Source organism: Lactuca saligna, chromosome 2, assembly GCF_052625555.1.
Source record: "Lactuca saligna cultivar CGN05327 chromosome 2, ASM5262555v1, whole genome shotgun sequence".
Taxonomy (NCBI): domain Eukaryota; kingdom Viridiplantae; phylum Streptophyta; class Magnoliopsida; order Asterales; family Asteraceae; genus Lactuca; species Lactuca saligna.
This window is the reverse complement of record NC_136418.1, coordinates 87,102,496-87,115,054: the sequence shown is the minus strand read 5'-3', so window position 1 is coordinate 87,115,054 and position 12,559 is coordinate 87,102,496. Positions and strand designations below refer to the sequence as shown.

The following is a 12,559-nucleotide window of genomic DNA, read 5'->3' as shown; positions in this document are numbered from 1 at the left end:
AAGAAACTTTGGGTCCCTAAATCTGCTTGAATTTGTAGGTGATATGTGACGAGTAGTTCGTTGATGAATGGTATATAGACAGTGGTTGCTCACATCACATGACAGGAAGGAAGAAAGGGCTGAGGGAGTTTCGGTCCTTAAAGGATGGTGGGTGTGTGAAGTATGGCAATAACTCATATGGCATAATCAAAGGATATGGTATGATAACCAACGGACAGTTATCGATACGAAAAGTAGCGTATGTGGAAGCATTGCAACATAACCTCATCAGTGTGTCACAATTAGTTGTGGGAACAGGCTTGAAGGTTTCATTTGATGATGAGGGCTCTGAAATAATTAAGAAGGAATCCAAAAAGGTTATGTTGAAGTCTGAACGTAAGGGAGAGATGTATCCTTTGAATCTCAACCCAATTCGAGGAAAACCAATAATATGCCTGTTATCAAAGGCGAACACTGATGAAAGTTGGTTGTGTCATCAACACCTATCACACCTAAACTTAAAAGACATTAATAAGTTGGTTCTTAGTGACCACGTTCGAGGCCTTCCTCTTCTAAATTTTGATAAGGAACATCTGTGGGTAGCATGTGAGATGGGAAAACAAAGCAGAAAGAGCCATCCTACATGAATCAACACAAAGATAGTAGAAGCTCTTGAACTTCTGTACATTGACTTGTGTGGACCTTCGGCTATAGAAAGATTCGGTGGTAGTAAGTTCATTCTTGTCATTGTAATTGATTTTTTATGCTTCACCTGGGTTTTATTTCTTAAATAGAAATCAGATGCGACGCCCAAGTTAAAGACGTTCATCAAGCAACTGGAAGTGCACCTGCGGAAACTGGTGAGAAACATTAGAAGCGACAATCGGCTGGAATTCAAGAATAAAGAGTTTGAGGATTTTCTGGCCGAAAAGGAGATATGTCACAACTTCTCGGCCCCTTATACCCCACAACAGAATGGGATTGTTGAAAGATGAAATTGTTCCGTATGTGAGGCAGCCAGAACCATGCTAAGCTTCGCTTCTCTTCCACTATACTTTTGGGTTGATGCTGTTGCAACCGCGTGCTACACTCAGAACATATCCTTTCTCAACAAACGATTCTCAATCACTCCATATGGGATTCTAAACAATCGAAAACCCAATGTTAAATTTTTCCATGTGTTCGGTTCACGGTGTTTCATCTTTAATTCAAAAGAGAACCGCAATAAGTTTGACGTCAAAGCTGATGAGGGAATTTTTCTTGGTTATTCATTCACTTCAAAGGCGTACAGTGTTTTGAACAAACGCTCCAAACCAATTGAAGAAACATATTATGTAACCTTTGACGATACTTACATGAAGAAAGTTCAAAGGAGCAAAAGTGCCTGAGGGGAAATATTTCCTGAATCAGGACAAGTCTCGGTTCCAATATCCAACTTGTTTCAAGAGTACATTCAGCTATTTGATGAACCTGAGAAAGTAGCACACTCAGAAGCAAAAGTAGCAGACAACAAAATCGATAATCTCAAAAAGATCACAGACGAAGCTGCCAAAGAAATGGAAAGTGAACCTCCTAAACCGACAGGTGGTCAACTCTCCAATGACTCTCCAAACAATGGCTCAATGTTCAAGGGGGAAAGTTCATCAGCACCAAAGACAACCGAAATATCTTTCGAGAGGGAGAATCCTATTCCATCCCCAACTCATCAAGGTAAAAGCGATGGAGAGCATACAACTCCAAACCCACCCAATAACAGTCCAATCGAGGGGGAAATTCTGACTCCCATAGAGGATGAAAACTCTGATCCTGACACAAGTTATACTTCACCAGTCGAGGGGGGGAAAGAGAATATAACTGAGGAAGATGATAAATCAGAACTTGAAGAGGAAGTAAGTGCAGAGTTAGATCCAACCTATGACCCAAATTATCCTCCTTTAGTGAAATGGACCAAGGATCATCCCAAAACACAAATGATTGGTGAATCATCTGAGAATGTTCTCACTTGTTCTCAATTGAAAGCAAAACAAACTGCATTATTTTCTAAAGTTGAATTTTGTATTTTTAACTCGTTTGTATCCAAAGTCGAACCGAAAAAAGTTAATGTTTCACTTTATCATTCTGATTGGGTACAAGCAATGCAAGATGAGCTCCATGAGTTCGAACGCAATCGAGTTTGGCGGTTGATTCCCACACCAAAGGATGCTCCAGTTGTTGGCTTGAAATGGGTCTTTAGGAATAAATTGGACAAAGAGGTAAATGTTATTAGAAACAAGGCTCAGTTGGTAGTAAAAGGATATTGCCAAGAGGAAGGGATAGACTATGAGGAAACCTTTACTCCAATAGAAAGGTTGGAATCAGTTCGAATTTTTCTGGCATATGCTGCTCATAAAAACTTTGAAGTTTTCCAAATGGATTTAAAATACGCTTTCTTGAATGGAGAACTGGAAGAAATAGTGTATGTTGAGCAACCTACTGGGTTCGTGAACAAGAAATTCCCTGATCGTTGCTATGTGCTGGATAAAGTTGTACATGGTTTAAAGTAAGCACCAAGGGCCTGGTATGAAACTTTAACTCATTTTTTAAAAATGTCAAAATTTAAGCAAGGTTCGGTTGACTCAACCTTCTTTCGAAAGAAAGAAGGTGAACATCTAATGATAGTTCAGATTTATGTCGATGACATCATCTTCGGCTCCATGAATCCCAGCTTAACGGCTGAATTCAGGAAGTTGATGGACACTAAATTTGAAATGAGCGCAATGGGTCCGATTAATTTTTTTCCTTGGTTTGAATATTAGACAAGGAATAGAAGGTATATTTATCAACCAAGAGGCTTACACAAGGAGCTTGCTGGCAAAATTTGCTATGACGGGAGATTCGAAAGGTAAGGTTCCTATGGCTTTTGGCACTATGTTAACACCTTTTTTGGAAAAACCTGCTGTTGACATAACACTATATCGGCAAATGATAGGGTCCCTTATGTACCTAACAATGAGTATACTGAACATTATGTTTTCTGTTTGTTATTGTGCCAGGTTTCAAGCTAATCCAAGAGAACCTCACATGGTAGCAGTGAAAAATATTTTTCGTTACCTAAAGCGAACCTCATCTCTTGGCCTCTGGTACCCTGCTAGATCTGGATTCTTTATTCAAGCTTTTTCTAACGCTGATCTTGGAGGATGTGGTCTAGACCGAAAGAGCACAACTGGTGGATGCAAATTCCTTGAAGGTAAACTTGTTAGTTGGCAGTCCAAGAAGCAAACATGTGTGTCACTTTCAACAGCCGAACTGAGTATATAGCTGCAGCATCCTGTACTTTTCAAGTAATATGGATTCAAAGTCTACTAGGAGATTATGGGTTAAGTATGAAGAAGATTCCTCTCTACTATGACTCAAAAAGTGTAATAAGAATATGTCACAATCCAGTGCAACACTCAAAGACTAAGCATATTGCACTTAGATATCATTTCATCAAGGACCATGTAGAAGATGGGAACGTGGAAATACATTTTGTTCGGTCCTCTGATCAACTGGCTAACATATTCACTTAAGCCTTACCTGAAGCAAGCTTCAATAAAATTTTACAAGGCCTCGGAATGATGGAAGCAGAGTTGATACCAAATCCTCATATCTCTCACTAAAGATAAGACAAGCGAAATAGAGCGAATGCTCGGTCTATTTCGGTTCCCGATTTTTTTGGAACCGAAATAAACCGAACGCTCTGTCTATTTTGGCTCCATAATTTTCGGGAACCGAAATGAACCGAACGCTCGGTCTATTTCGGCTCTGGAATTTTCAAGAACTGAAATGAACCAAACGTTCAACTTATTTCGCTTCATTGTTTTCAGATAAGGTTTCGGTTGTACATTTTGCTTACTCTTTTAACTATATTTTTAAGTGTTTTGTGCTACTTTATTTCTGTCTTTCTGTTTTTTTTTTTTTCAGAAATTTTCAAAAATCTCAAAAATGTTTTTTATTTATTATTTTTTCTTTCTACATTATTTTCTTGTTTGGTTTGTTTTATTTGTTTGTTTTGCTTGTGTGGTGTGTTTGTTTGCTTGTTCTTTTAATTAGGTCCCAAGTATACTAGTACAACAAAATTTGGAGCTAAAGCAGGTATGATTATTTCATCTGAACTAGTTAAGGGTCCCAAGAAACATCTTGCTGCATGTTAACCGAAGCCTCTTCGACTAAGAGCAAGGTCTTAATTATTCGATCTATACCTATCGTTTCTTCCTAATCAGGCTGTTAAAATCAACTCAAGTCCAGAGCTACCTTACTCTTCTCAAATGAGTTAAGAGTTTTATGCTTTGTCATATTAATATATCAGAGGTACTTTCGGTTCTTTAACCCTCCTCCTTACATTCTCCATCAACTTTCGGTTCACCATTGTAACCCTCGAGACTCTCGGTTTTTACCACTAAGGTTTATGTTCGCACAAAATCTGTGTTTGGGATCTTAGATACCTACACCATGTGCTAAGTGAAACCCAAAAACAAACACCTACAATAAATTGATGGCGAATCATTATACTCAAGATCTTACTTGTTATGAAATCTCTTTTTAGTTTTGAGTGGTCTTTTATGAAATTGTCTAACACCAAGGCTTTTCTTCCCAAAAGATCCAGTTTTTTTTTATCACATCTTAAGTCACTATAAATTATATCCAACCTACTTGTTCAACAGACCACAATGGTTTCACAAGTACTTCTTCCAAAGTTCGGTCTTATGTTAAGAATCGACATTCGTTTGAGGATAAGCTACCCTTAGACTATAACTTAAAAGAAGCCTTTCATTGTTTCTCTACAAACACTTGAGTGTATCTTCTCAGGAAACCACACATGCACTTCAAGTCTCTCTTTACTTTGAAGGAAGCAATTCTTGCCCGGAATCATTTGCTTTATGTCTTCTAATAGACATCACTCACATCCAATACACATTTCTCTTTATTTCTTTTTCTTTTGTCAGTCTATTGCACGAAATTGTTTTATTTTCTAACATTCTAGTTGATGTTGGTTCGTTTTTCGTTTATCTTTGGAGCAACAGAGGTTATCCTAAAATTTGAAGTGACGCTGAATTTCAAACGATGGATTAAGGATAAGATTTTGGGCCCGTGAATTTGAATGGTCCCTAAACCCACTCGTGTTGATGTATACCTGGGAGATACCACCTTGTCACATCGCGATTTTTCAGGCGATGTTTCAGTGATCACATCATTATCATGACGTTTCTTTCTCTCTCCTGGCAACGCTATATAAAGGGTTTCTAATTCTATTTGTCTCTTTTACCTACAACAAACTCTCTCTATATACACGATGATTTGCAACTGTTCATCTTTTTCCTTAACTCAACAATGGCGACTTCATCATCGGCTCACGATTAAAATGCTTCGTCCACATTGATCTCGATCAAGCCAAACAAGAACATGATCATTGAACTCAATCCTTTTCTGTACAATTTATATATGCTGCAAGTGGTTGAGTGTTTGAAGTATTCACCCTTGGTTCTCGCCCTAACATAGGTGGAATCCATTCCAATGTCCATCCTATCGCAAGTCTACACTAGCGCTTCGTATGATAAGAACAAGGAGAGGATCTACTTCCAAATCTTCTCTCACAAGGCTTCGATTTCAAAAGGGAGATTATGTTCCCTATTGAAAGTTGTTGTGGATTCCTCTGTGATCTCACCAGACTTCATCACCACTACTTTGTTGTTCTCGATGCTCTACGAGATGGGAAACACTGATGTGCTTACCACGGTTACGAAGGTCAAGAAGTCATGCTTACTGCCCAAATGGAATGGATTGCTTACTCTTCTCATTAAGAGTTTAGCGGAGAGGAGTGGTGGGTCTGATGGTACCAGAAAGGGTTTTTTGACCCTTCTATATGGTCTTTACAATGGTATCAATCTCAACTATGGGTTGATTATTTGGTCGCTGATGGTTCAAAGCCTCAACATTTCAACGAGGCACTCAGAAGTTTCGTGTGGTCGATTCTGGACTCTCAATACACGAAGGGAGATTGATACTCTGCAGATTCTGATTGTGAAGGATGCCCTAGTAGCTTCTGTGGCTACGTTTCACACCAAGAAAATCATTATTTCTGATCCTACAAAGTTCCCTCACAATGGCTCTATACCTGAGACAATGTATAGGTGTGTCTCAGCCGAGAGTAAGCTTATTGCTGAATATCGCAAGATTCCTCCCAAGGAACCGAGAGTTTTATCTCCTAATTATTAGGCTTCCTTGGATGATGTGGATAAGCCTGGAAACCGAAGAAAAAGGGCTACTACCAAGAAAGGGACAGGCAAGGATGATAAGTCAAAGTCAAAGAAACGAAAGTCTGAGAAAGGGAATTCTTCTATGTCAAAGAAGATCAAGAAGATGGCGAAGAAGTCCAAGAGTCCATGTCCTTATAGTTCAGAAAACGATGAGGAGGATGAAGAAGAGGAAATTCATCATGTATCACCGAGAGGTAACCAACCTCCTCGATCTCCCACTCCAACCGAACCTCCTCATGAAAAACTTCCAACACCACCTCCATCACCGAAACAGATAGTTCCTATGTCGGTTGCTCCTGTTCCCCCACCTACCACATATCAAACAACAACTTCTATTTCACCACTGCCACCAGTTTCTGCTATTCCCATTTCTACAACTCCAGTCCCTCCTCCTATTATTTCGCAATCAACTTCCACTACTATCACACAATAGATAGTAGGAGTCAACGTATGTGATACGGGGCCGACTACTGATACTAAACCTCCAGTTACTTCCAAACCACTTTCACCCTCACCTTTAACCGATTCTGGTGCAACTCTCGGTGATGTTGCTGATGATTTTAATTCGATCGAATTTAGTCCCTATCGGCTTCCTACAAATGATGATGATGAAGCTCTAGTCACACGCAAACAATTGCAGAACGTTGTTGAGAAACTTTATCAACTACTTAATGCCAACAAGACCTACAATGATGTTGTGCTCAAAGCTTTCCTGGATACTGCTCTTGAGCAATACTCAGATCTGTCTTGAGTCACTCAAAGGCCATGTTGATACTAGTGTAGCCAAGGTGAATGCCTTTATGGATTCCTTGTCCAAGTCTATTCAGGCGGAGCACACACAGTTTGAGGCTGTTCGTTCTTCAATACAAGTAGAAAACACCTCACTTATTAGTTCTATGAATTCTCGGCTTGAATCTCTTCACATAGATTTAGCTAGGGAGAATGCTCTAAAGGAAGAACTTGCACGCCAAGCCTCCGCAATTGAAATTCCGAAGGTGCAGCTCGCTCATGCTGAAAAAAGAATTTCCTTATTGAAGACGGAGAGGGTTGTCTTTCGTAGCTGTGTTGTGGATCTCAAGTGTATGCTAACCAGTCTCCTTCGTGCTCATGATCATATCCTTACTTTGACTATAAGGAATCATCTCACTTCAAAACTTCTTCCTGCTCTTTCCTTGTTACACGATATGAAAGGTGTTTCGGAGAGATTCATATCTCCAAAACAAGCGGGGAAGGTGCTCACCCGAAGGTTATTGTGAAAACTGAAACTAAATCACCCCAACCGAAAGTCAAAGTTACAACCAAACCGAAGGGTAATGAAGCTTCGGGTTCTGGTTCTCAAGATAAGAAGAAAGGGATTGATGGTGATAGTGATGATGAAGAAGAAGAGACTATTACTGAGGCCCTTAAATGAAAGAAGAACAGAGAGTTGGATGAAGCCTTGAGAATTGCAAGGGAGGCTGAGGAAAGGGAAAGGAGGAACAAGGAAGAAGAAGAAGCCTTAAACTGCAAGAAGGCCTTGTTTCCCCTCTAGACGAAAGAAACACTTATCAATGAGGCAATAGAGTTTCCAAGCGTCTACTAGTTGGAACGTGTCACTTCCTTTGATTGTGACAATTCTAAGGACTCATAGTTCGACATGCCAATAACACGAAAGGCATTCACGTTTCATTGTTTTAATTCGACTATTGAAGTTCCTTTCCTTCATCCAAAAGTTGATCGTGAGCTTATTGACTTTTATCTGCAGTATGGTCAACCACAGTACTTGACATGGTGCGCACAGAAGATAGTCAATGTCAAGGTACTGAAACCTAAACCTGCTGGGAAATTTTTAAATGTTAATTTCAAAATCACATGAGGATCAACAAACTCAGTGTCGATTATTTCCCTGGCAGATCTTCCGAATCTAAATCCTCATGACTGGATCCTATTGTTTAACATTCTACTCACCAATCCAATAGAATGTGATCCGATATTGGATCATTTGAAGAGGATGTTGGCCTCTTACATCCATGAGGTTGCTGCTATGGATCAGGAGATAGCGAAAGTGATCAACAAGAAATCGACTATCAAGCCAACATCGAAACTAGGAGAAGTGGACAAAATGAAGATGGGCCAAATCGATTCTACACATCTTACTGTGATGTTCACAAAAGGCGAAGCCAATCATTTTCTATTCGCTCTTGCTGCTAAAGATTTATTCTCAACTAACTTCTTGGAGTACATTATCAATATTATCCAACGGTGCAAGAAGAATTCAGAAGCAGACAAAAAGAACTTCACGGACATGCTTCAGTGGTACATTACCTTTCGTCATCAACTATTGGCTATCATATCGAAGGTGTTCAAGGCAATCAAGAAGTCTTCTGTAGCTCAACCGAAGTGAGCTTTTGGCTCCATTGACGCGAAGGGGGAGATTGTTGAGTCTTGTTATGTTGCGTCATGGGCTTATGTTTTGTATCTGAATTGGGCCTGTCCATCCGTGATTATCTAGTAGGGTTTTATTATAAATAATGCATGCTTGTATGCATTAGATACGGTCGTGATTATCAATTATTATTGTTTTGTAACCCTAAGCACCTCTACAGTTGAAGTTCATAATCGAGCTCTTTTGAGGTGTTGATGCTTTAATCATACGACATATTTAAATCCATTCTTGTGTTCATAATTACGTTCTTAATTGTTTGGCTGCATAGAATCTATCGATCCTAATAGAACTTAGTTCTATCAGTTTCCATAGATAAAAATATGTTGCAAAAATGAGTAAATAAGTTTCCAATAATAAAAGTTCGTTGTTATAAGGAGAAACTTTCATTTTATAATGTGAAACAAAGCTCATTGCTATAGTTAATAAAAACGTTTATTGCCATAATAAATAACAAGTTTGTATGTACATGAGTAAACAATGAGTTCACAACCAAGCCTATGACTGATGCCCTATGAAGATCTATGCTTATCGTTCCATAGATTATACGGTATCATGCACTCAAGCAATCAGGCAAATGAGGAGTTGTGAATTCTTAATGGTGGTATCTATAATGACCATTGGCTCAAAGAGTTAATGGTTGGATTAAAGTATAAGGGAAGGGACTTAAGACGATAAGGCGTCATGTTTCAAGTTGCATAAACATACATAACAAAATATAGCAATCAAGTTTGATACAAATCAATTTGAATACAATGAATAATGATTACTTTTTCGGACATGCTTTTCCACCCCAAAACATAAAAAAAATCGAAAATAGGAAGAGTCGTAAATACTCACAATACATTGAGATGATGCAAATGGTGATGGGTTTTAGCCATAAGAACTTTCCTATGTGCGCATGCAAAACCCTAATGCTCGGATCTAGGTTTTCTAATTAAACATGCTTTGAATCCAAGACTTCTAATGGCTAATTAGGTTAAATAATAACATTGAAATAGATCTAGAATCATACCTTTGGATTCCTTGTTGATCTTATTGTCTTGGAGCTTCTAGAGTCACAAATGTCACTCCTCTAATGGCTTACAAACACCAATAGCAAGCAAGATGATTTAGGAGAGAGGAGAGGGGAGGAATTCGGCCAGAGTATCTCTACTTTAGATGGTGTATCAAATTCCCTCACCCCTAGGATCTATTTATACTTGTAGACTCCTTAAGGATTACAGCTTTAACCCTAATTGGATAACTTAGACTTTAAGTTGATCCATATCATTTCCTTGATAACCCTATGGATGATTTTGGCTTATCCAAGCCCTAGAAATCGTCCATCCTATCATGGATAAGGATTTATAGTCTAAAGTGTAACTATCAAACAATTGACAGTTTATACCCTGTTATTTAATTAATCTCTTTAAGTCACCAAATTAATTTCAATTAATCTATGACTTACATTAATCAAATAACCATATATTATTCCTTATAATATTTAGTCTCTCTTAACAAATCATCCATCAAGTTGCTATGGTGAAGGCAACCCAAAAGGACCATGCACAACCGGATCAAATACTTGTCTAATATAGTTGTAGCCTTAGACACTATTCCAATAGTCTCCCACTTGGATAAGTCTAGTAACTATACAAGTACAATTCGGTATGCAATCGTAGCTCTCATAGATGCTATCAAACTCTGATCTAATCAATCTTGTCCTTTACATAAGGGATCGTACAGTCCTCTGTTAGATATCATGCTGACAATCCTATGCAATGGTTAGTCTAGCATTTGATTTCTCGATCTCCGATTTATTCGACATAGAACTTAATCAAACACATCAATTCAGTTCTGACCAGGCCCGACACATAAGTCAAATCAAGTCATCGAGTGGCCAAGATATCTCTTCTACCCTCTTAGGATAAAATTTACAGATAAACTTCGACTTATATGCATTTACTTATTCATTAACCAACTATACACAACAATGCATTTTATAACACCAAGTTACTGATGCGTTTTCGCATTATCAATGTACAATCAATTAACAAATAATAAACCATATATCTAGGTTTTAAGACTATATGATATTATCGTCTTGCGATCACCTTTTATATCATATTCCATAAAGTGATTCCAGCAAGCGTGGGTTTGTTCCAATGCTCAAAACCAGTTCATAAGCACTCATGAACGTTGCAGCAACCCTTGCAATGTCTAACACCATTTAGACATTCTACACACCAATTCATGACAATCTTCATTCATATCTACTTCCAACATATGAACGATTGTGGACAATTCAAATAATTCGATTATTCCTAATAAACTCGATTATTCTGGAAGTCAAAACATGCAAAGTGAAACAATAGTTAAACAATTAACATATGACAGTAACTTTACTTATAAATAAAACTCCTTTATTTAATCATCAAATGTTAATTACATTTATCTATTATACGTTTCTAATACTATCTAATCTATACTAATATCATCCTTCAGCCCAATACTCCTAGCATGCTGCAAGTGCTTAACCCTACTCAGTCCCTTCGTAAGCGGATCTACTGGGTTATCTTTTGATGATATCCTCTTAACTATGAGTTGTCCTTATCCTACACGATGTCTAATGAAGTGATATTTTCTGTCGATATGTTGAGATCTACCATGATCCCTCGGTTCCTTGGTCAAGGCAACCGCACCTTCGTTATCACAGAAAATCTCCATGGGCTCCTTTATGGCAGGCACAACTCCAAGATCACCAATGAAATTCTTTAGCCATATCACCTCCTTCGACGCTTCGCTCACTGCGATGTACTCTGATTCGCACGTTGAATCAGCTACGGTTTCTTGCTTGGAACTCTTCCAAGTTACTGCTCCTCCGTTTAGGGTAAAGACCCAGCCCGACTGCGAACGGTAGTTGTCCCTATCGGTCTGACAACTGGCATCACTATACCCTCGCACCTTTAAGTCATCACTCCCTCCAAGGACTAAGAACCATTCTTTCGTCCTCCGAAGGTACTTAAGGATGTTCTTCACCGCAATCAAATGTGCTTTGCCAGGGTTCCCTTGATATCTTCTAACCATGCTCAAAGCGAAGGCTACATCAGGGCGAGTACAAGTCATAGCGTACATGATTGAGCCAACTGAGGAAGCATATGGTATTCGGCTCATTTCAGCTATTTCAGCTTCGGTACTCGGACTTTGAGTCTTACTCAACCTGGCATTTCCTTGTATCGGTAGTTCTCCGTTCTTTGAGTTTTCCATACTAAAACGTTTTAGTACCTTCTCTAAGTAAGTATTCTGACTAAGTCCAATTAGTCTCTTACTTCTTTCTCTTACTATCCTTATTCCCAAAATGTAAGAAGCCTCTCCGAGGTCCTTCATAGCGAAACACTTCCCGAGCCAAGACTTCACTTCCTGCAGAGTCGAGATGTCATTTCCTATGAGTAATATGTCATCGACATATAAAACGAGGAAGCTTACTATACTCCCACTGGCTTTGACATATACACAAGATTCGTCTTCGCTTCGTACAAATCCAAACTCTTTGACTTTCTCATCGAAGCAAAGATTCCATCTGCGAGACGCTTGCTTAAGTCCATAAATGGACTTCTCAAGCTTACACACTCTATTTGGATGCTTCGGATTCACAAACCCCTCTGGCTGAGCCATGTAAACATCCTCAGCCAACTTTTTGTTAAGGAAGGCGGTCTTGACATCCATTTGCCAAATTTCATAATCATGAAATGTGGCAATTGCTAGCATCACTCTAATAGATTTAATCTTCGCAACTGGTGAGAAGGTCTCATCATAGTCAACTCCTGGAGTTTGAGTAAAGCACTTCGCAACCAATCGCGCTTTATACGTGTGTACGTTCCCATCCACGTCGGTCTTCTTC

General features: G+C 38.8%; 1 protein-coding gene across 1 annotated transcript; it reads left to right on the top strand.

Moving 5' to 3' along the window:
- The first annotated feature begins 200 nt into the window (after positions 1-200).
- Positions 201-2,522, top strand: LOC145029842 (uncharacterized). The gene is made up of 4 exons (XM_078978298.1): positions 201-462; positions 774-839; positions 1,390-2,034; positions 2,122-2,522. The coding sequence occupies exons 1-4, from the start codon at positions 201-203 to the stop codon at positions 2,520-2,522; spliced, it is 1,374 nt and encodes a 457-aa protein (XP_078834424.1).
- The last annotated feature ends 10,037 nt before the right edge of the window (positions 2,523-12,559 follow it).